The sequence below is a fragment of the Hydra vulgaris genome, chromosome 15 (genome assembly GCF_038396675.1).
Source record: "Hydra vulgaris chromosome 15, alternate assembly HydraT2T_AEP".
NCBI classification, from domain to species: Eukaryota; Metazoa; Cnidaria; class Hydrozoa; order Anthoathecata; family Hydridae; genus Hydra; species Hydra vulgaris.
This window is the reverse complement of record NC_088934.1, coordinates 23,536,289-23,563,176: the sequence shown is the minus strand read 5'-3', so window position 1 is coordinate 23,563,176 and position 26,888 is coordinate 23,536,289. Positions and strand designations below refer to the sequence as shown.

The following is a 26,888-nucleotide window of genomic DNA, read 5'->3' as shown; positions in this document are numbered from 1 at the left end:
AAAAGAGAAAAATTGTTTTCATATTTTATATAATATATTAGTATTTAAAAAAATATATACTATTTTATATTAATACTTTTAATTTAGTATTTTTAACATTTAAAAGTAACATTTTTATAATGCAAAAATATGAGAGGAAACTTTGCATTGGCAAGCTAAGCTATTATAATCAAGCTACTCGATCATGGCAATTGTTTTGTGATAATGATGAGCTGACAAGTATTATACTTAATAATGTTTATACAATTTCTGTTATGAGTGAAAAGGTATGTTACAAGTAAAAATGCTTTTAATTTTTATTCTGAAAATGATAATCCCATATCATTTTCTTAACTAAAAATTTCTTTAGTTCAGAATAATATAGGATTTCAATCTTTTTTTTGTTGTTAAGAGTCTTGTAAAAAATTTTAGTATATAATTTTTAATATTAATTAAAAAATATTGTTAATTAAATTTTTAATTTTACTTTAAATTTAGTAAAAACCTTAAGCTGTTTACAAGGTTATATACACAGCTGTTTAAGTTTGACTCGTTAAAATATTATGTTCAGCTACTGTAGGAGTTACTGTTGTTAGTTAAACCATATCTGTAGGGGTTTTAGTTTTATAGACTGAAGATTTATGTTTAGGCATATAAGATATATAGGGGAAAAAAAACAGAAAATATTTTATGTATTATATAATTATTTTAAAAAAATTTCTTAGAGTTAGGTGAAAAGTTTTTTTGTTTGTTTATTTCTAAGAATCTTATAAAAAAAATAACAATTTTTTGTTAATTGCAAAGAGAATTAATAAAATATGTAATGTTTAGGATCAAAGTATATACGGCACAATCACCTTTTCTGGTTTCCTTGATTGTCAACAACAATCGCATGACCATTTTCAGCTTAAAACAGCTTCTGGATTGTATAAGTTGCAAGTATTAAGTCCAAAAGATGTTTTGTTTGTCAAAACTTTTTTTACAAATCTTTCAAATCAACTTGAAAATAGCGGTAAAAAATTTTTATTTCCTATTTAATTATGAAATTAAAAAAAATTGCTTTTAATTACAAACAAATTATATGATTATGCTTAAGTATGCAAACTGCAAAGTTTGTTTTGATGGTAACTAAATACATATAGTTAAAAACATTTAGTCCTTTTAATATTTAAATTTGCAAATAAAATGCAAATTTTGTTTTGATTTGCATCCAAATACATATAAGAACATTTAGTTCTTGTAAGATATTTATGGTTTGTTGTTGCCAGGAAAATATCTAATGCTATAAGTATAAGTGTTACATGATTTTAAATTCTCACAACTAAATAAATAGTAAATCTGAGTGCAAGTGTTGGTAACCAAAGAAACTACCAGGTTTTATGTTGTCACTCAAATGAAACCTGTTGTTGTTGTGGGGAGGGGGGGCCTAACCCATTTGAGCATTTTAGAAGCACATAACAAAAGTTTTTTTTCATTCAATTTTTTTTAATAAAAATTTAAAAGAGCATTCATAAGATTGGGGTTAAAATGATTAGGGTCACAAATGGGGCAAAGAATAAAATTTATTATTTTAGATACCCATTACAAAAAATATATTTATATACTAATTTTTAAATAATTTAAACTAAGTTTAAAACAACAAAAACATTTAAAAATATTTACAATATTTTAAAATGTTTAATGGTTAATGGTTTATGTATGGTACATAAAAATTGCCCTATTTATGGCTCATTAATTTGTTCGGAATTTATAAAAACTCTTTTCTATTGTTACAAGACAATAAAAAAGAGTTTTCTCTTGATTTGAAAACGTTTCATTTGAGCAACACAGCATAAAACTTGGCAGGCACTTTGTTACCAGTGCTATATGTTGCATAGGATAGATTTAAATGGAAGTTACAGATAGATGACAACCATTTGATAAATGTTCTTTATGAATGTGTTTTGCTGAGGGAAAAAACAAAAATTTCTCATAGTTTATAGGCTCATATTAACTTACGAACATTATTACGAACATTATTACGAACATTATTACGAACATTATTACGAACATTATTACGAACATTTTTACAAACATTATTACGAACATTATTACGAATATTATTACAAACATTATTACGAACATTAGTGTTCTTGATTTTAGAAATATTCCATAGGTATAAAAAAAATTCTCGATATTAAAAAATTGTTTAAAAAATTGATATTAAAGCATAACACTTAAATTTTGTGGATAAATTACTCAGCAAATCAAACTTTATCACAGTGTTTTTATTCAAACTTTATCAAGCAAACTGTGATGAAGTTTCAATAAAAACACTGATGAATTTTGATTTTTCAGCTAAAATCAAACTATGTCACAGTGTTTTTATTCAAACTTTGTCACAGTGTTTTTATTCAAACTTTGTCACAAAATAATTGCAAAATGCTTTAAAAATAATTGCAAACAATAACTATCCAAGCGGCAAATAATAATCGAATAAATAACAACAAGCTTGATTAATTCATTCATTTTTAAAATAAAAATTGATTTTGAAATAAAAATAGTAATTTTTTGGATTTTAAATTTTTGAATTGAATATCTGATCTGCATATGTAATTTATTTAGTTACTCAGGAGATATTTTTGAAGCCAAATGGTTCATATACAACTATGCAGTTTGACAATCATATTTATAATTCACTGGAATTTGAAAATGAAAGTAAAACAGAGAAGCAGGTTTTGACCAACAATCAGAGTTTATTAGAAATGCAACAGATAAACCAAGATACAAAAAAAATTGTTAACCAAAATTTAGAAAGAAATGACAATAGTAAGTTTTTTTTAGAAATAATAAATTGTCAAAAATTTGAATAATTTTGTTTGTTACATTTTGATTGCACTAAATGTTATAAAAAATAAATGAAACAAGAGGTTGTTATTACATGTTGATATATACAAGAATTTAAAAAATAAATGAAACAAGAGGTTGTTATTACATGTTAATATATACAAGAATTTAAAAAGTAAAGTAGTCACTTGCAATAAAACAACTCTTGGAGACTGCAGAGAGCAAGGCTACCTAATTTAACAATTCAAGATCACTCAAAACATTGGTAAAATCCATTTTCTTGTGCCACAGACACAACAATTGGCTAAAAGGATTTACAATCTTCGAGGTCACAGTCAATGCCTTGATAAACAAAGAGTAAATCATTGTATTGAAAGAGAACAATTTTTTACAAATTTAATTGTATGTCAATGGAACGCTCTCCTGCAAAAGACCATTGATGCGCCAAGTTGTCAACTGCTTTAAAAAGTTTTTATTTAACTATAGCTGCTTTGTAGCAGTAAAAGACTGTCAGAACAATTTAATGGCTTTAATTTTTGTTGTAATTTTTTAATCGATGTCTGAATAAAATAAACTAAACTAATATAATACACTTAATACGCAAAAATATACTTTTACTGAACGTAATAAAAAGGAATTGTAATTAAATTAGACATGCATGTGATTTTTTTAAAGTGCAACTAAAATATTTTTTTAAATGTCGCATTTTTAATTGTGTTTTCTTATCACTTCAAAATGCTAATGTATCATTTTTTTAAAATGTTATAGTCTCATTTTAATCAAGTAAATGTGAACATGGATGTACATAAGTTATTAATAATACTTTTTCACTAATAATGCTTAATCTTTTGTTTGTAATAGTTTAAAAAAATATTTACTTAACTATGCATAGTTGTCCAAAAAAGGGGTTCTGATCTCTTCAGAAACCCAAAAAATCACATTGAATTATATCTGCTGGAGATGATTGCATTTAAAGATTTAGCAGATATGTTTCAAAGTAACAAAACAATTTTTAAGCCGGAAATCAAATATCACGATACTTTTGGTAACCAAGATACTTTTGGTCTAATTTGGTTTTCATGAAGAATTTTTATAAATAATTCAATATACTAAAAAATTTGAGGAGATTTGATAATCATATGACCATCAAAAAGATGGTCATATGTTTGCAAATATATACACTAAATATCAAAGTTACTTGAACCAATTCAAATTTAAATGTTTACATTAATTAACAAAGTTGCTTAAACCAAGCTAAATTTGAGACTTCCCATGAGAGTGTTGAATCCAGAAGGATTTAATTAAGCGTGGTGAAGGATTCATTTAATAAGAACTAGTTGATTAATTAACAAACTATTAACACTTTTTTTAACTATTAATTACTTTTTTGTTTTAAAAATATAACATTGATATAATTCTTTTTATTTATATTTTTTTGATATAATAATAGTTTAGTGTTTTTTAAGAAACAACACAAATTTTTTTTACTTTTATGGTACCAGTGAGAAATGTAAACAATTAATAGATTTACAGTACAGCAGTAGAGTGGTCTGACTGTCATTCACAATTTCAACTGGAATAAGACTACAGGTGGAACTAGAAGGTATTTGTTTCTTAATGTACATTGTTCAGACAAATTTCATGATGATCTCATGATTAGAAAAAGTGGTTCAATGCCTTCAGAATTAATATTGTTATTGACAAATGGTTTTAGCTTAAATTTGATCTATGACATCTTTGGGTGTGTTACTGATGGTGCATTACATATGAAAAAAATGGGATGAGAAATATAAGACACCAACTTTGCTATTACCATGGAATTCATCTTGCCATATGTTCTTTATAAGAAAATTGATTTAGCAATAGAAACTAGTGGAGAAGAGCTATTTAATGAAAAGGCAAATGAAAATGAAGAATCTAATTCTGATCCTGTTGATAATGACAATGAAGAATTCTGGAATAAGAAAATTATCAGCTCTGTTGATGTACAAATGCAGTTTAATGGAGACTGTGGTATTATTATATCAAAGGTTTGTAAAATTGTCAAGGTGTTTAGAAAATCACCACTTAAAAATAATACCCTTAAAAACATTTATAGATCAGATTTAGGAAAAGAGCATAGGCCTATTCAGAATACTAAGACAAGATGGAATTCTCTAATCAGTATGTTAAAATAGTTCTTGGAATAAAAAAATGTTATTGGAAAAGCTCTTGTGGATATATCCAGAACAGATTTAATTTTATCAGAAAAAGAAATAAAACAAATCTTTGATATTGTTCAGGCTCTTCATATTTTAGAGTTAAGTGTTATGGTACAGGAAAGGGAGATCTGATTAAATTTTTATTTTTACTACGAAATTATAGAAAGGTATCTCTAAAAAAATTACTGAAAGAAGAAATTATTGCTGGTTTACTATATGGTTTACATAATCCAGATGACTTTAATTGATTAAGAATTTCTAGATATTCTTTTAAAATATCTAAATAAAAATAAAAATGCTTGAGTTTACATATGTTTGAGTTTACCATGTTTGTACGTATGTTTACTTCTACATGATGAAGTAGAAGCAGCACCTGAGATATTGAGTCTGTTTGCAATGTGTAACTAATAAAATAAACTAAAGCTGAAGAATTAGCAGAAATGATATCAAATATAACTCCAGCAACAGGATGAACTAAAGTTCTAGCTAGTAAGTCATCCCCTCAAGAAATTTCGATTCATATTAAACAAGAAATGGCAGTACTTGAAAGCCTCAAAAAAAAGCCAAAATTAAACTTTGTTTTTTAGAAAAATAAACTTATGATAAAAGTAAAAGTATTTACAAAATTTAAACTGTATTGTTTAAATTGTTAACTGACTCTATGCTAATGCTTCTATAAATAAATAGAACTTGCTGTATAAAAGTCATAAAAATTGTATTGAAATCATTTTATGAAAGACAATTTTTTTTTTAAATTTATTTGTATTTCCTGTTTTTGTTTCTTTGTTTTGTTTTGAGTTGCTTTTAAGCTTGAAAAAATCTTTCTAGAATTTAATTTTTAAAATTGAATATTATTTAGATAATTTATATATCAGTTTGCATAAGACAGCGATGACTAGCTTTTTCTAAAAATATTTGCATTCGCATTATTTGAAGCTATTTAAATGTTATTTGTGCATTTCAAAACCTTAACTTTCTGCATCACATACTAGTTTAAAAATATAATAATTTAAGGGCATTTATTACTTCATACTATAATAAGCATTTTTAAATAATAAATTACCACAAAAAACTTACGTGAAATTATGAGAAATTACATTTAAAAAAATAGGAATTGCTACAAATCCGTTGAGTAACTTAACTTATACAGACATATTTTAAACACTATTTGATTTATATTATTGTATTTATAATATTTAAGCAGCGAGCATCCCATATACAAGGTACCCATGCATGGGGCCGTAGATAAACAGATCTCCTTTATAAACATCTAAATCTCTGTATGTTTAAAGTTTTTTATCTTTTTTATTTGAAAATAGTTATAATATGAGCGATGCAGCTACGAATTCAGAATATTTGACACTTAAAAGTAAATTAATGGAACCCCTAAAAACATGTTATAACCTTGTATTCATAAGATGTAAGTATTACAACAGAATGTTAAAAAGTTTTATTGTCAAGAGACAGATTGCTTGCATCATTCCAACCCCCCCCCCCCCCCATCTTCCTCTAGTGTAAACAAGTTACATGTTTTGAAGATCATATATGAAAATTGAAAAATAAAATCATAAGAACTTAAATTTACTTTTTTTTAAATATAAGAACTAATTTTTAAAAATTAATTGAGATTAATCAAATAAATTTTCAAAAATTAATTCATATTCTTGTAGTGAACCACTTTCAGAACTTGGATTTTTTCATTTCTTTGTCCTAAATTTGATATCATGAAAATATCATGAATCATGACATTTCATAAAAATGACATTTCATGAAAATATCATGACATTCAATGTCATGAAAATATCTGCTAGTTTTTTCAAGAAGTTATCAAGTTTTTGCCTCATGCTTGCCTATTGCTTTTTTCCATTGAGGTGTTTAAAGTTAATGTAAGTCTTTTCACATAAACATTGGAAAGATTTCTACTTTTCTTAATTTGGACCAACATTTCATTTGAACCAACATTTCAGCAGTAAATAACTGTTGATTGTACTTGGCTCAATGTCCTGGTAGAACTTAGAAAGATTTACCTCCACTTGCTTGACAAAGTTTGACAGTACCTCCTGCAGAGGCATATATTTTAAAGATCAAATCAACTGCTGTTTGTTTAGCACACACAGGGTGCTCTACAACAAGTTTATGAAAATTTTTGCTCATTGTACAAAAGTAAGGATGCAATAATTGCCAATGTATAATTTTTAATACATTTATAAAAAACTTTTTTCTTGAATAAATGCATAAAAACTATTGTTTTTAAGCTGAAAATAAAAAAAGTCATTATTTTCAAGTTTAAAAAAAATAGTTTTTTAGACATGCTTTTTTTGTAAAGTGATTACTGTTTTTGAAGTTTTTATATAATTTCGCTTCATTTGAGTACCAGGTTGACATACTTTAGAAGAACTTTTATTTTCAAAATTTTAGGGACCAGTCAAATTTTTAAGGGTCTTGAGCTACCCCTAAAATAATTTTTTGTTAAAAAAATGTTTTAAACCTAGTGTTTTAGTATTATATAGAACAAAGTAAAGGGGTAGGAACAGGTTTTTTTCAAAAATGTTGTTTTAAGAGCCACCCTAATATATATATATATATATATATATATATATATATATATATATATATATATATATATATATATATATATATATATATATATATATATAAAGTATTACCAGAATTTAAGTTTTGTTCCACCTCAGTTAAGAAAGGCCACAAAAAAATTTAAATTACTTTAATACTGTTAATACTGGCTAACAACTCATAGCAGACAACATAGTAAGATATTGACAATGATTCTTGGTTAATAATGACATAAACATGTTATTTTTTTTATTATCTTAACTACAATTCAAAAAAAAAGCATCAAGGACACAATTTTGACTTTTTTTTCAGGAGTTGTATATTGAAACATTTTTGTTCTTTTCTTGTTAGACTTGATGTTGGAAATACTTTTTTTGTTTATTTTGTAATGGAAGTTTCTATTTCTAGGTCATTTGAAAATTTTAGCAATGCAAGGTTTTTGCAATTCGAATATGGTGATTTTTAAAATAAAAGGAAAGGCCACTGATGGCCTGATCCTTAGAATTATCATATCTAATTGATGCTCTTCCATTGTAAAAATTACAATTGAAATACTTAATGAATATTACATTAATACTTAATGAAGATTACAAAATGCTTCCAAACCAAGTTTTTTTATACATTGTTTTCCATTATAGAAAAAAAATGTCTGAAAAATAACTCAAACTATTGATAGATTAAATATTATCCTTATTCACTTCACAAATATTCAATAATCATTAGTCATTAATATTAATTTTTCACTCTAAAATCACACAAATATCAATTGTTAAAAATGGTACTACAAATTTTTTTTTTCTTTAAACAAAGGTTATTTAAAAAAGTTATCAATTGCAATTTCTTGATATTTTTCAAGTCAAATGGATATTTGCTACAAACAATGCTAGATAAATAAAAAATATTTGAATAATTTGAGTTGAAAATTTAATTCAATTTTATATTTAATTTATTTATTTTTGTTACTGAAAAAATAATTCTTATTTAAAAAAAAAAATCAATTTTTGGAAATTCCAAAGACTGCTTTTGTAAATTAAATAAAAATTGACAAAAAAAATTTAAAGTTTTTTAAAATCATTTAAACTTTGAATAATTTTAAAATATTGGTAATTACTTATCTTTTTTCTTTTATAATTTTGGTAAAATAATAAGTTACTTTTTTTATATATATATTTTTATATATATTTTTTATACATTTTGCTGTTTGACAATAATTACAATAACAAAATATAAAAATATAATATAATTGAAAAATTGGTAATACATTGCTTACCTTTTTTCTTTTTTACAATTTTTAACTAAAAAGTTCATAATAAATTAATTACCTTTTTCTTTTTTGTAATTTTTAACTGAAATATTGGTGAGTTCCAAAAGATGGAGGTGAGTCCCAAAAGATGGAGGTGAGTCCCAAAAGATGGAGGAGAGTTCCTAAAGATGGAGAAGAGTCCCAAAAGATGGAGGAGAGTTCCAAAAGATAAGTGAGAGTTCCAAAAGATGGGTGTGAGTTCCAAAGCATTGATGTACAAGAAAAGAAGCTAGATGAATAAATCTTTAGAACATGAATGGGCTGATATGGTAAAGAGATGAAACTTAGCTGAATGACGAGTCAAGCAAAAATGAGTTTTTTCAATCCTTAAGCTGTTACAGAAGAGTGATTAGATTTAAGATTGGTTGCATGTTTTATGTTATTAAAAAGTAATACCATTTTGTCAAGTCAAAAGTATATAGTTGTGTCATCGATAATTAGAGCCACTATAGATGTAAGATTGTCTGGAAGATCATTAATATAATTGAGAAACAATACAGGACTAAAAATAAAACTTTGTGGTATCTCAGGAGTTACTGAAAGTGAAGAAGAGTGTTGACCTTTGAGGACAATTTTAATTCTGCAGTTAGAAAGAAATGATTTAATAATTTCAAACTTTTCTATATACAACATACAAAGCTAGCTTATAGAGAAGATCAGCTTAGCTGACCTGAAAGCTATGGATATGTCAAAGGTAATAGCTTTTGCCATGCTGCCTCCATTTAATGCACGATAGAACCTTTCCATTATAACAGTTAATAAGTCAGCTGTTAAACAAGTGGATCAAAATTCATATTGATTGTCAGAAAGTAAATTGTTAAACTTAAGATGAGATATTAAAAGTTTGTTAAATAAAGACTTAAAGACTTTGCTAATAATAAAGAGAAAACTGATTGTTAATAATAACAAGAAAAATGATTGCTAATAATAAAGAAAAAACTGATTGGAAAATAGGTAAAAAGAAAACTGATTGGACAATAGCTAAAAGGATTCTCTTAGTGTTCTCTGAGTTTTAAAAAGTTGTAAACATAGATACCATTTTTCAGCAGGCAGGGAAACAAGATTCAGTTAAGCACTTATTAAATAGTTTAGAATGTATTGAAGAGAGTTCTATAAAATTGTTGACAAGTATGTTGTCTGGACTGCAAGTAATAAAAAAGTTTAAAAGAGAAAGAAATAACTTTGAAATAAACCAAAGTGATTTAAGAAAGTGATTTAGATAACAATTATTTAACTTGTTTTTTTTTTTAATTGTTTTTTTGTGAATTTCTTATACAAGTAATACAAAAAATTTAATTTAAAATGATTAAATTTTTTTAAATTTAAAATGATTAAATTTAAAATCATTTTGAATTAAATTTTTTTAATCAGTTAAAGTTTCAACAAAGAAACTTTAACTGATTAAAAAAATTTCAGAGTAATCAGGCTTTAAAATGTCAAAAATATAAACTAACTGATCAAAACAAATACTTTCAATTAGACCTTAAAATTTCACAAACATTTAACATGGACTCAAAAAATTATTGAGAGTTTATATTAAAAAGTGAAGAACTTGTATTGCTATTGTGAAACAAGTTGTTTGTCTGCATTTTAATCCCAGAATCTTTAGTTTAAATTTGTTCAATGTTTGTGTGACAAAAGCAAAACGATACTCTATTTGTTATGTACCGAAAGATCAATTATATATATATATATATATATATATATATATATATATATATATATATATATATATATATATATATATATATATATATATATATATATATATATATATATATATATGAAAGTTATAGCTGATTTAATAAATTTTTTAGATGAAATTTGCGAAAAAATAAAAAATGCTGTTGAGTGGAAAAATGTAGTGGAAGCAAAAAGGCTTGTAGAGATGGCAGCAAAAAGAGGCTTAAAACTTTCGATCCATGTACTTAATGAAAAATATTTATGTAATGAGTTTTCAATACATGTGCAAATTGTAGACAAATGTTCTTTGGATCAAGGAAAAATCATAATACAGATCAACCCTTTTGTTACTACTGTCAGTATGTTAAAATTTAAGGTGAGTTTTGTATGAATCTTTAAACACTGCTAAAAGGTTTTAATTTAAAAGCTTGAAAATTTAAAGTTTTATAAATTGATGAGCTTTAAGGTGTTTTAAAGGCAATTTTAAAGGATTAACTTAAGTAGAATAGGAAACTAATAGAGTAACAGACTTAACCAATAGTAAACCAATAGAATAACAGATTTAACCAATAGTAAACCAATAGAGTAACAGATTTAATCAAAGGTTTAAACAAACCAATAGAGTAACAGATTTAATCAAAGTTTGCCAATAAAAAAAACATGAAATGTAAAAAAAAATAATGTAATGAAATGTAAAAAAACAGATTTTCAAATTTGAAACTAATGTGTTCTAAATAAAATTGCAAAACACTAACAGTAAATGGCTACATATGGACTATAGTATGGACTACAGTAAACAGTTATAAAAAAAAATCTTTTAATTCTAAATTATTTATATACTTAGAATAAAATGTTGCTTTTTTTCCAAATTAAGTGAAAATTGTTTTAATAAGAAAAAATTGTTTTTTTTATAAAGGAAGTTTGTTATTGATGAAAATATACTATTACATCTTATTTACCTCCAGCTATTCCAATTTACCTCCAACTATTCCAATCTACTTTTAACTATTTCAACCTTACACAATATGGTAAAATTTATCTTATGTTTTATAAATATGGGTCTTATGTCATAACATACGGTCTTAGATGACCCATAAGGTCATCTAAGACCTTATATTGTATCCCCAAAAAACATTTTTTGAACTTGAAAGCAGCTTGCGCAATAAATATTTAAATCATTTGTTGATAACTTTATGAGAAGTAGTTAAAAAATATTAGAACTAGATTAAAAATAGAATACCATACTTTGGCAAAGTTGTTGTTAAAGGTTGCAACTAGTTTTTAAAATTATTTTACTCTAATTGGAAAAATGCAATGATTTAAAGTGTGTTCAGCCCAAAAACAGTCAAGTCCAAAACAAAATTTTGTTTAAGCAAGCAGACAATTTTGAAAACTTTAATGTTGATTTAATCTAAACAGAAGAAAAGAAAAAAGTGATACAATTGAATATTAAAAAAATAATTTTTTCAATTAAATATGACAATTAAATATAAGTATTTTTTAATAAAAATTATTTTTAGGGTTGCTTCAAGACTCTTGATCATTTAATGGGTCTCTAATATTAATTAAAATTAATTTAATAAAAAAAAAAGTTTTTCAAAAGTATGTCTAATTGAGTCTCAAATAAAATTATATGAAATTTTCTAAAATAATAAACTTAATCTAAAATAAACATTTTATAAAAAAAAATTTTATAAAATCATTTTAAATATTATAATATCATTTTAAATATTATAAAAATCATTTTAAATATTATAAAAATCATTTTAAATATTATAAAAATCATTTTAAATATTATAAAAATCATTTTAAATATTATAAAAATCATTTTAAATATTATAATATCATTTTAAATATTATAAAAATCATTTTAAATATTATAAAAATCATTTTAAATATTATAAAAATCATTTTAAATATTATAAAAATCATTTTAAATATTATAATATCATTTTAAATATTATAAAAATCATTTTAAATATTATAATATCATTTTAAATATTATAAAAATCATTTTAAATATTATAATATCATTTTAAATATTATAAAAATCATTTTAAATATTATAACATCATTTTAAATATTATAAAAATCATTTTAAATATTATAATATCATTTTAAATATTATAAAAATCATTTTAAATATTATAATATCATTTTATAAAAAAAAATATTATTTTAGATTATACTATTCATAGCAATTGAAACTTTTTAAATGAAAAAAGTTTTACACAATTTTTAGTTTATAATTTTGATTATAAAATTATTTTTAAATTTATTTTTATAAATTTGCATTTAAGACCCAACAAGATAACAACAAGATAACAACAAGATAACAACAAGATAAGGTTTTTGAAAGAATTTTTTTTATTGTTGATATTAGGGACCCATTAAATGTTTAAGGGTACATACATACATACATACATACATACATACATACATACACACACATACATACATACATACATACATACATACATACATACATACATACATACATACATACATACATACATACATACATACATACATACATACATACATACATACATACATACATACATACATGTATGTAACAAGATTTTAGATATAATGATAAACTAAAAAGCTTTATAATAGTAATATATTATAATATAGTATTATTGAAAGAATTATTTTTGACAATTCCTGGTTCCTAATTCCAGATTCCTGGCATTATATACAATAATATTGATGAGTTAGTTGCAACAGTTTTACAAAATCTTTTAAATCAGAGCAGTGGCGAAACTATAAATTTGGGGCCCCCCGCCAAAAGTGTAAAGGGGCCCTCCCACTTTAAATTTTTTCAATATACATTTACAAATGAAATATCAATATACATTTACAAATGAAATATTTCAATATACATTTACAAATGAAATATATTTGTGCGGCCGTGGCGCAGTGGTTAGAACGCTTGCTTTATAAGCAGGAGATCCAGGTTCGAAACGAGCTTAGGGCATATTTTTGCGTCGCGGTAAGGAAGGAGGCATGAACTTCCTGGTTAAACGCACTTCCGTGGTGCTCTGTGACAAGACTGTTAGGACTTCTTGGGGCACCTAAAAAAAAAATTAAAAAAAATAAAAATAAATATCCAATATTTGATTGTTATATTGAGTTAATATAACACGATTAAGTATATAAAAAATATTTATTTTATAAATTTAAGAAATAATCAAGAATCTTTTCTCAAAATAGAACGAACATTGAAATTATGTTTAAGAAATGCATACTTAATAGCAAAAACTAACTTTACCTCACTTATTTCTATGGCAGAATTTTTATTTTCATAATAGCTATACTTTCTTAACGCAGTATAGTTTACATTCATTAATATGTGATACATAATGACGCAAATAAAAACAAATTTAAAGTTTGATATTTTGTCCCTTAATTTTAGAGCTTTAGTTTGTTCTACTCTTTTCGAATATTTAAAAAAAATTTCAGTTAAACTTTTAACTATCTATCTAAAAAGTGTAACTTTATAGATAATAAAGAATTAATTCTTAAAGACCATCTTGTTGGATTTAATGTTTCTTCCGATTCCCCGCTAAAATTTGATAACAAATCCCATCTTTTAATACAGTTGCTAAAAAAAGAGAAAATTTCTTGTAAAATTATAAAAAAATTGTTTACTTCTCTACAACCAGAAACAGCGTCATTTATAACCAGGTTTAAATAGTGACTCGCACAATGAACATATTGCGCAGATGGCTGAATATTATTTATTTTTTTCTGAGTAAATGCTGATCATCACATTAGCTCTGTCATATCCTTGACCACGGCACTTTTTTAAATCTATTCCTTTATTTTTGAGCAATAATAACAATTGATTGGTCAAAATTACTGCCAAGTGATCTTTTATTTCAGAAAATCCAAAAATATTTCTTTAATCTCTATTTGACAAGGTTGAGTGTCCTGTTTGCGAATTATGTGGACGTATCGAAAAATTAAACTTAGTTGTTCTTTTCTAGATATGTCTTAAGTTGTGTCAACTATAATAGAAAAAAGGCAGATTCATTTATTTCCAATAATGTTTTTTCTAAATTTTGACTTAAATATTGAATCACTTCATTTTGTATAGCTGGACTAAGATATTTTATAGTGAGCCAAAATCGCTGTGTTCGACCAAATTTATATGCACAATAATAATAATTTGTGGGAAAATGTTACAATTTTATAAAGGACCTTTTTTAAATGGTCCTTGTGGTTTACATCTTTCAGAGGAAATAATAAATCTTTTTGTGCTATCATCAAGAAATTTTCCTTTAAAATATCCCATGTCTGTTGTAAATGTATTTAATTACTGAAATATATACGGTTCTGGATCTGTTTCTTCAACTTGCATTGCAGTGGTAAGATTGTTAGGATTTGCAAAAACATCTGCATTACTTTTATAACAAGATTCATTATGATCTTTCGAAATTTCATTGTGTTCTAAGTTAATTGAAACAGATAACATTTTTTCTTGTTGGGTTGCTTGAGAAGTACTAGTAACGACATATTTGATATTGAGTATTCGATTTATCATGATATTTTTTATCTACAACTACTTCACTAGGTTTCTGTTCTACTGATGAAAAAATAAGGATATCTTTGTATTGTTTTTACGTAATCTATCATCAGTCTCCTTTTTTAATTTCCTTTTTCTGGCTCTACTCATACAAGTTCTTTTTGAGTCCATGCTATTGTAAGAAAAATATTTTATTAGAACAATTATATCTATGTTTTAACCCAATAGATATAAATACATATAGCTAAATATTTTTGAATAAATAATAGACTTAATTTGTATTTATTCTTTAGTTCGTATTTTGACTCCGCCCTTTTAATTTTATATCGGATATGTACACATAATTTGTGTTTCTTTGTTAATTCGTACTATCCTCGTACTATAACAAAACCTAGTGCGTACTCAACACAAAAACATTGTTTTACCTGTATCGCGTTTATATACAGTTTTTAATTTAAAAATTTTTAATTAAAAAATGTAATTTTAAATCAAATTTTAAATCGCTAGAACAAAATTTCAAGTTTTTTTTAACAAGCAGTTAAAAAATATTACCAATATTATAAATATAACTAGTTTATTACCTATTAGCTAAACATTCTGATAACTTAACTTATTGTAATGAAAATTATAATTCTATGATTTTTACTGCTTTGCATGAATGCATATAAAAAGAAAAGCACTTACCTTCTAAATATAATAATATTTAATAATTTATACTTAATTTTCCACTTCAAAATCACCTAATTTTATCGACAAATACAAAAGAACTAAATTATATCAGCGGTATTTCTATAATAGACAACGTTAATATTCACTAATGTTCACTAGTATTCAATTGAAATACTATAATAGATTTACTATTGAAATTAAATTCTGTAACAGAATCTCTATTGAAATTTAATTCTCCAATAGAACTTCTGTTAAAACTAAATCTTTAATAGAATTTCTATTGAAATTAAATTCTAAAATAGAGTTCCTATTATAGAAAAATAATCTGTTTTTCATTTAAGAATACGTGAAAAATCTCCGCAGGGGCCCTCTAAGCTTCTAGACCCTCCCGCCTTGGGGGGTTGTGCTCCCCTAGTTATGCCACTGAATCAGAGTATGTAGATATTAAGATTGGGGTAGATGGATTGCAGGGTTATCTAAAAGTTACCTTATCAATTACTTTGAAGCCAGAGCTAGATCCACATTCAAGTGAAAAGAAAAGAGAAAGATATACTGATGACTATAAATGTAAAGTTTTAAAGGATTTGTGAAAAAGGTTATGTTTATGTATTAGGTAAATGTATGAAAACTTCAAGAGACTTCAGCAATGTGTTTTTATGGATATTTTAGGTAAATGTATGAAAACTTCAAGAGACTTCAGCACTGTATTTTAACGGAAAAACATTAAACCCAAACTATTATGATCATAATAAAAGGTTTTTACAAACCTTAAAATCATTGAGTAAATGATAAGATTCTATAATTTTTATTTTAAATTTCTTCTATATCTTTGTTTTAATTTTTATAAGATTTAAATTTTTTTGTATTTTATAGTATTTTTTTATATATATATATATATATATATATTATACCTTTTTTTTTTTTTTTGCTTTTGTTTTTATTATTCTTATCTTATTATCATTTATATTTTACTTAAATTGGTATTTTCATTATTTTACATATTTTACTTAGATTGCTGAAGAATATGAATTTCCATTTTCTTGTCAACGTTGGATAATCAATGATAGAGTCGTTAAAGATCATGAGTTGTTATCTAAATCTGGTGTGCAACATTCTGGAACAGTTATTTTTTTATATTTGATTTCAAAATTTGAAAGTAAAATACACCAATCTATTCAAACTTGTGATCCATATTGATATTAGGAAACTAAAAATAAAAATATGCCACCTGGTAACTTTCTAATTTATTGTTTTACTTTGTGTGTGCATTTGAATATTGTTTGTGCGTATTAATTGTATGACTAAAAAGCACATTTCATTTTTTTGGAAGTGACATAGCAGCAAAAAATTAACTTGGTAATGGAAATCTTTACTTAATCTAATCTTAACTTGTTCTTAATTGTTTCTGCTTTAAAAAAACTTCCCTTAGAAATTGAATAATCATCAATGTTTGCTAAACTGTTATTTATAAGAGAAGCGAGTTTTTCACTTAGTGCAGCTAAAATTATTCTAAATCTGATTCAGTTAGAGCTAAATCTTCTTCAATACTTTTTTGAACAAAAATAGAAACAATATCAGACCTTTTAAATTTTACAAAAGACTGGAGATTTATTTATCTTATTATCTCCATTAATGTAAGTAATCTAACCATTTATTTATCTTCAAATTTTTCATTAACCAATCTTTATTTGTTTCCTAATGAATTCTTAAGACCTCTAAGTTTTTTTCTTACATCATTTTTTATTTTGTGCAACATATTTTTTTTGTGTTACAATTTTATTTTGTACAACATTTTTTTACATGCAATCCTTTCTGACCATTAAGAAAGTTTAAATCTTCTTGTCCACTTTTCAAAACTTTTGTTTCATTTTTTGAGATAATATCTGCACAGTTTTTTTGATTTTGATCGATTACATCCTTCTCTTTTAAAAACCGCATTTTTGTAAAAATGGTTTTTTTGTTTGTTTAAATTCTTTCTATTCCATATCTAAGTCAAAAATCTTGTTTCTAAATGGCAAATCAAAAGTAAAAGAATTCGTTAAAGATATTGTAACTTAAAACAATTTTATCTTGATATTTTTAACCATGAAAATATATTACTATATTATTATACTATATATACTATATATATTACAAGTCAAAGGTGAATTACAAAAAAACAACAACAACAAAAAAACTTTATAAGCATATCAGATATTTACTATAATATAGTAAACATCTGATATGTAGGTCAGTATTTTCTTTACCTGATAAAGGATGCAATGTAAATTTTTTTAACCTGTTTAATTTTCTGGTTAATTTTCTTTACCTGATAAAGTTTCTTTACCTGATAAGCCTGGTTAATTTTCTTTACCTGATGAAGGATGCAATGTAATTTTTTTTTAATAAGAATACCTTTTATTTCGATACACTGAATAGTGATTGACCAAGACCTGTTTCGGTATCTGTTTCGGCCGAAATTCTAATTAGAACCAATACCAAAATTTTAGTTTCGGTACTTTTTATAAATTCGGTAAAAACCGAAATTTCAGTTTCTCATTGAAATTTCAGTTTTTCATTGAAAAACATACCGAAAACCAATTTTATCTAATTTAGAAAAACAGTTTTTTAGAATTTTCACTAAATATTTTAAGAATTTTTGCAAAATACCTTAAAAAAATCGTGTTTTGCAGAGAAAATCTGCCAGTTGTTTAATTTCGTTATTAACTTATATCGCTGACTTATGTATTAAATCTCAATTTGGGATACATGTGTAATTAATTTTAACCTAATACTAGTATAAAAAAACAAAAAATGCAAAATTTCATTTTTAAATAAATTTTTCTAATAAAATAACCATTATCATCATTTTTACTGCTGAGACGAAACTTTTATATGTGCTTGTGGAGTTTTTTATTTTATTTGGAAAAAAGTATTAGTATTTTATGTTAATACAAGTAAATGTTTATCTTTTGCTGCTATCTTTTTGCTGCCATTTCTAAGAAAATGAAATGCCCTTTTTAGTCATAACCCTATATATGTATATATAACATAACCTCATGCAAACAGTAGTTCTGAAAATGTTGCAACTAACGGTGTCAATTTATGTGTATATATATAGTTTAATGGAAACTTCTTTTTAATATGTATTCGTTGCATATATTTTTAGGCATAGTTCACCATTAAAATAAATAATTGAAATAGTAAAATATATAATTACTGCCTCAAAAAAATACAAATATAAAAAATTAAAAATTGAAAACTTTTTATATAAAAATCCATAAATTGTTAAAAGTGTCCTTATGGAATATAAATATGACACCTACACAAAAAAATTTTTAAATGTTACAGGTGTATTTTTAAATGTTTAAATTCTTATAATTTTGATTACCCATAATAAAACAAAAATATAAATGTAAACAAATAAATAATTATAATTCAATAAAGTTATGTTTCACCAATTTAATTAAGTCATGGGTTTGCCGTTCAATGTGTATAAACTTTCTTTAATTTCTAATTTAAGTTTATTTAAAAAAAAAATCTTTAAACAATGAGAGGAATTTTTCTCTGAACACTTAAGTTTTTTAAATGATGCTTTTCATATATGTTCAAAGAACTAATTGCACATCTAGAGATCTTATGGAGAAAAAAAAAGTTTTTTTAATGTTAATTCGCCTCCCCATTACAGAGAAAGCAACTGCGACTGATGAGGCTACTTTAATTGTTGTTAGAACCCTCTCATAACTCTATTGTGATTACAACCCTCTCATTGCACTCCAAGTTGAGCGCTGTAGTAACAGGAACATGGTGGATATCAAATTCGGGACTTCTTGTTTATGAAGTGAGCGTTCTACCATTACTGAATTGAGAGATATTAAAGAACTTTTAGAGAGAAAATATTAAAGAACTTATAAAGAGAAAACATTAGAGAATAGATAAGAGTTTATAAATTTTAAGTTGTGTTTTAATTATTTAAATTATAATTAAATTATAATAATTTAACATTAAATTATGATACCATCTGATAATGATCACATCTAATGCTGCACTATCCCTTTTCTTAGTATTATACTCCAATTAAGTTTTTTTTCACAAAAATACAGTTAAAAATTATATATTTTTTTAAAAAAAAAAAAGAAAAAATTCTATAATACTTTTGTAATGTGTTTTTTTAATCAGATAAATAAATATTTATATATTTGTATTTCAGATGGAAAAAACACATCTAAACTTTTTACAGTATTTGTGTTAATAAGATACATATATACATATAACTAATCAATAAAATAATAATAATAAAAAGTTTGTTGCTGGGTGGTTTGGTGGTGTTGTGCTCTGTTAAAGATCATTTAAATAAAAATGTCACAGAAAAGTCCTGGAGCACCAAAAAAAGCAAACGAAGATGAATTCTTAATGCTCAAGAAAGTTGAACTATTAACTATAAGAGTTGTTAATCTGGAAAATGAAATATTGAGAAATAAATTAAATGACGGTAGCTGCAATAGTAAAACAAACATGAACTGGAGTGCTCTGTTTAAAACCAAAACTAAATCTTTGGAACAACTTAGCATTTTCAAAGCAATCACCAATATTGTTAAGGATACACAAAAATAAGCAAAAAAGTTAATGATATTTGGTCTTCCACAACAAGATACTGAAAACCCTAATAACAGCAATCACCAATTAGTTGAAAATTTTTTTATTTAAATCCAAGTCAGTGGAAATCAAAAAAGTGTATCGTTTTAAACCAAAACAAAAATCTTCCTATGTGCCAACAACCTCAACTTCAACTACATTACCGTAACAAAATACAAATAGCCCAGTCTTAGTTGAGTTAATCAATGCCAGTGATTGAAACTTCATTCTTAGCACTGCCAAATCCTTAAGAATCTCAACAGAATTTGCTAAGGTGTTTATAAATCCAGATCTCAATGTTGCAGAGAGATCAAATATGAAAATGTTGCTTCAAGAAAGAAAAATTAAAAACAACAAATTGCAAGCGAATGGATAGCTCAATTTGCCCTTTCGATACTGCATTAGAAGCAATGCCATCATTAAAATCGATGTTTCAAAGCTTACCAAACAGAATTTAAAAAAGTAATAACACCAGTAAATGCAACTACCACATTAATCCTAAACTTAATATAAACCATGCTAACAATAACAACAAAACAAAAGTTAAACAACATCCTTTCAAAACCATTAGCTGTGCTTACTTCAGATTGATTGCTAGATTGATTAACAATAAACTAAACTACCTACACAATTTCCTCGAAAACAGCAATCTTGATATCTTACTTATTACCTAAACTTGGTTAAATAAAAGTACACCTGATTCATTATTGTTGAATGGCAATAGTTTCACAGTATTTCAATATGATCGAAACAGTAAAGGTGGGGTTCACTTATATTAGTATGCAATAATATCAATGGAACTACTAAATACTGAAATTACATGTGTTGACGTATTTGTCTCATCCATTGAGCAAAAAATACGAATTGCATGCATTTATCACCCTCCATGTGCAGCCATCAGTATTTCAAAAACCAAAGCTTTGTGCAAGACAATTTATAAAATTACCGCTACTTTCGATTCTACATGCATCATAGCCAGTGACTTTAATCTGCCACTTATAAACTGGTCAATCCTAACTAGTTTCGGTGATTCATCTCATGACCTTTTTGTAGAAACGTGTTTCGCAAATGCTTTAACCCAACTTGTATCTGACAATACCAGACTTAACAATCTTCTAGATCTGATACTAACCAACAACTCTAAAAACGTTTTTAATATAGAAACTATTCCCCCATTCACAAGTACCTGCAACCACTACATGATTATTTTCAATTGTATTTTGGAGAAATATAAACCATATAAAAAAACAAACAAGTATAATTTTTTCAAAGCTGATTACAACTCTATAACCACCAACTTACAAAATGTAAACTGGTATTTACTAGCCAAACAAAATCAGGATGTCAAAACTTCCCAGCAAACCATCTGTGCAAACCATCTGTAATTTTTTAAATCCATCTATCCATCGCATGTACAATTAACTTTTAATAAAAAAAACAATATCCAACCTCTAACCATACGAAAATTAGCCTCCAAAAAATGTATTCTCTATAGAGATTACAAAAGAACAATCCAACTTTTCATGTTAAATTCAAGAACTACACTCGTTTATATGATGCAGAAGTTCAAAAACATTGCATTTCCAGAGAGAAAAATTTAGTTGTCAAATCCAATATCACTATGTTTTTTTCTTTCGTAAACAAAAAAATCCAAATTCTGTAACTCTGTTGCGCTATTACATCAAACTGATGGTTCTCTTATTACAGATGGTTGTGAAAAATCGCAACTTTTGAACAATTTTTTTGACCCTACGTTTGTCACCGACAATGGTATTGCACCAGTCTTAGATTTACCAAAACACAAAAATTGTTTAAATAGTATTGTTTCCTTACGATTTTGTTGTTTTTTATCTACAAAAGCTTCCATCCAAATCTTCCAAATCCCCTGATGGATATCCTGCCATATTTTTAAATTCAATTGCAAATGTTATTGCTATTCCTTTTTCTATTCTGTTTGAAATGTCAATGTCCAAAAATGTTATAGGATCTGGAAAACTGCAATAATATGTCCAATATTTAAAAAAGGAAACCCGTTGTTACCTACAAAATATAGACCTATTTCCATGATACGTATTGTTTGTAAAATTATAAAATCAATAATTACTGAAAGCGTTACAAGTTATTTACACCTGAATAATTTCATTTCTGTGCATCAGTGCAGTTTCTTAAAGCGTAGATCCACATGTACACAGATGTTGACAACATTAAATAAGTGGACCACTTCTGTTGATAATAAAAAGATAGTTGATATCATCTATATAGACTTTGAAAAAGCCTTTGATACTGTATCTCACCCTAAGTTACTATTTAAACTGCATTGTTACGGTATCAAGAATAAGTTGCTATATTGGGTTACAAACTTCTTGACAAATCGTTCTCAACGTGTTTATATCAATGATTCATACTCAAACAACATTCTATTTTATTTTTAATTTTTATAAACGATATAACCTTGTGTATTGAGGGGGGTTGTGGAATCAAGCATTTTGCAGAAGATAGCAAGTTGTACCAAGCGAGAAAAGACGAAAATAATATAAACCTTGTCAAAACTTTAAAGAGAATTTCACAATGGTCAAGCAATTGTCAACTCAATATATCTACCAAAAAATGTTTTCATCTACAATATGGAAAGAATCCATTACCAGTACATTCATACTTATTAGATATTTATGCGTCTATCGAATCAATTGATTCAATCAAAAACATTGGGATATTTATTCTTCCGATATGAAATTTTCCAATCATATTGCTAGCAAAGCAAGTTCTCATATTGCTAGCAAAGCAAGTTCTTGTGCTTACTTACTCTTAAAGTCTTTCATCAGTAATAATTCTCAACTTTTGATAAGAGCCCATAAAGTTTATATTCGACCAATTTTAGAGTCATGTACTCCTGTGTGGAATCTGTATCTTTTAAAAGATATACGTTGGATAGAAAAGGTCCAGAAACATTATACAAGAATTGTCTGCAAACGGTGTTGTATTCCATACAAAAACTATGCTTCAAGACTTGATATCTTTAATCTTGACTCTCTTGAATGCCGGAGAATAAAATTTGATCTTTTAATGACTTTTAAAGTTATGCACAATTTGGTTGATTTGCTTTTTTCTTAGTTTTTTACTCTTGCTCCTACTCATTATTCAACAAGATACCCAAAAATTAACATCATGTAACAAATACATCAATGATATAAGAAGATTTTTTTTCTGTGAAAGAGTAATTAAGATATGGAATTCTTTACCTCATTATATAGTGCATTCTTCTTCATTGTCTCTATTTAAATCGAATTTAAAAACATACAATATTCAACACTGTTTACTGTTTTAAACTTGCTGTTACATAAGAGTAATTCTCAAATTACCTGTATCACCTTTTTGTATTCTATTTTAATGCAAATAAATTGAAACAAAAATATAAATATATATATATATATATAAATACTTATTTAACTGATTGTTTTTTTGTTTTTTTTGTAAAAAAAATTCTAATTTCATCATTAAATAAACCAATTTATTTCATGATTAAAAATAGTTATGCACTTTCATGTTCATGTTAAACTAGGGATTACCTTTCATAAATTTTATTCTGTTAAACATGTTGATAAAAATGTGATTGAAATATGAACATTCTAGCTTTAATACACAGGAAGGAGTGCTTAACTATTTCCCTGTTATGAAAAATATGAATTTTTATATCTATTATATATTTTATTTATCTTATGTATTTTGTGTCTATACATGTATATCTACATGTATTTTTATTTAAATGTCTCTCAAGTCATATTGTTGCAATGCTAGAAATGTTGGCTAATGATAATATGATATTTTATGTTATTTATTTTAGATTTCTTGATTTCTATATTTTTGTTTTAAGTAAATAATAAAGGAATAGTTAATAAGTCAAAAAAAAGGAAAATTGCAAGCATTTGTATCACAACATCCAATTATCCAATAATCTTGCTCATATTATTTTATTTTGCACTTGTTCTTCCTGGTTCATTTGTTTTAAATAGGGATACTGTAAAACATGTAAAACTTTGTCTTCTATATTACCATCATCTGGAAAGGCTACTGCAACTCTAAGTTGGTAAATGCTTTCAATAATTTTTACCCACTAGTTGTACTAGCATGTCAAAATATAGAATGATTTGATCACTGAGTTGAAAATTCATGATTCAGGTGACATCTGAATATGACATAAATTCATGGTCTCAATTCATGATTCAAATGACATAATTCTAATAATGAAATAAAGCTGCATTTTTGATACTAGTTTTTATTTATGATGTTTTCTTTGTTGCTAGTTCTTCGTTGCTAGTTTTATGGTCATTATATAACATTGTTTCCTTATCACTGAGAATATATAGATATATATAGATACCTAAAGTAATTAAGGAAAATGAAAAAATTCATTTCCAAATAGCATTGTTAATGCCTTCAAATTTATAAATATTGGAGATCAACTAATATTATAATATTGAATGATGATACAACGCTTTAAGTTTGATTACTTCCACATTTACATATGTGGAATTTTATTAACCATAGTCACATGGAATTTTATTAACCATAGTCACACATTTTCCACCGTGGAATTTTTTGTATATATATGTATAAATTTTGGACTAAAGTAGGGTGGGTTGGGTGCCACCAGTAGTCAGAGTAATGAGACAACAAGGAGTGTATTATTTAAGTATATATATTTGTATATATATATATATATATGTATATATATATATATATATATATATATATATATATATATATATATATATATATATATATATATATGGGCATTTCCACGACGGAAAATGAAAAATTAGTCAAATTTTTTTCTCTTTTTTGTCAACTTTTAGCAAATGAATATTGATGTAGACACATGAAAGTTTATTTAAAATATATCTTCGGTACTAAAATTAATTTAAGTCATTTTTATGCATCCAAAAGTTACAGTTTATCTCATTGTCACATGATAAAAAAGGTATTATTGTAAAATGTTATTATAACCATGAATTTATTTGCATAATCAGAATTAATTTAGCGTGAAAATGGTACTAACATGTTTAAATTGTTGTTGGTCAAGTTTTATACTTTATAAAATATATTTATTTCAAGAAAATAACAAAAGAGCTTTTGCAATTTTTATGTAAGTTAACAAAAACACAATAAAGTTTTGATTTTTTTAAATATAGTTTAAAAACTTGAGTTTTTTAACAATATATGTCAAAGAATATTAAATTTTACATTTTTACATTTAAAGTTTTGAATAACAGTGCTTAGTTAAAGCACATTTTTATTTTAAATTTGTGTAGCGTAAGTTAAAACTACATGCATTTACTAAAGTTTCGTTAACAAAATGAATTACGTCATGAAGTGATTCTTATTTCATTGCGTTTGTTTGACAAGGTTCTAACTGCAACTTTTTATATTAGAAGAATTTAGAAAAAAAATCTTTATTTTTTTTTAATGTTAATTAATATTATTTATATTATTATTATTTTATTTGTTTATGTATTCTTATTTTGGTTGACATATAAATATAGATAAATAAATGAAAACAAGAATTATATAAATATTTTTATTTAGATATTAAAAAAAAAATTATTTGCTATTCTCCTAATATAAAAAAATAAGTTTTTTATTTTTGTTTTAGTAAAACAAATTTGTAAAAGTTTGTAAATGCAATAAATGGGGGTCATCTATGAAGCACGTCACATATTTGTCAATTCTTAACCCCTTTTACCATTGACAGATCCAAGGGGGATGTGGGTTAAGCATATCCCTCCTCCACTACCAGAATCTGAAATTACTAAATATCATCGAAATTGAGGACCTTTTTTTTTTTAAGAGATGCAAATTTGGTTCAAATTACAATTCAAATTACAAAAGTATTTCAACATCCTCCCCTTCCCCCACCAAAATACCTGGATCCGTCACTGCCCTTACCTCCTGTCACAAACGATCATTTATACCTGAACCCCTATCCCTCCTAAACTGTGATAGCAGTTTTTACATTAAAATATTTTAATAGATTTAAATATAAATACTTTGCAGCATTTAAAAAGTTAAACCTAATGAAAATAAGGCAATACGCATAAACGTAAGAAGTACAAATAAAAACTTTGACAAAATAAAGATTTTCTTATTTAAATGACTCAAATAATTATTAATAAAGTTGTAATACTAAAATAATTTTTTTAAAGTCTGTCTGAATTTAAGTCAGCAATATAAAACTCTAAATGTGCAAAATATATTTAGACAGTGCTGACCTAAATTCAAGAAAATAAGTGATATATTAAACTAAATGTTTTGTTTAGGACTTTCTTGGTTGGGATTGTTCTCATTACACACGCTTAAAATTAAATGCTACTGATATCAGATGTATTGTATGTTCGAAAAGTTGACAATCAGAATATATATTCTTCTTTCAAGACTTAAAATCAGTTTATAATAAATTGTAATAATTATTTTTTTAAATGGAAAGTTAATAAAAGTAAATAGTGGATACTTA

General features: G+C 25.3%; 1 protein-coding gene across 1 annotated transcript; it reads left to right on the top strand.

The window, feature by feature from the left end:
* The first annotated feature begins 81 nt into the window (after nucleotides 1-81).
* On the top strand, nucleotides 82-26,888 carry LOC136091382 (ranBP-type and C3HC4-type zinc finger-containing protein 1-like). The gene is made up of 6 exons (XM_065818868.1): nucleotides 82-266; nucleotides 811-991; nucleotides 2,584-2,787; nucleotides 10,701-10,942; nucleotides 16,778-16,997; nucleotides 26,695-26,888. The coding sequence occupies exons 1-5, from the start codon at nucleotides 120-122 to the stop codon at nucleotides 16,961-16,963; spliced, it is 960 nt and encodes a 319-aa protein (XP_065674940.1). The 5' UTR covers nucleotides 82-119; the 3' UTR covers nucleotides 16,964-16,997; nucleotides 26,695-26,888.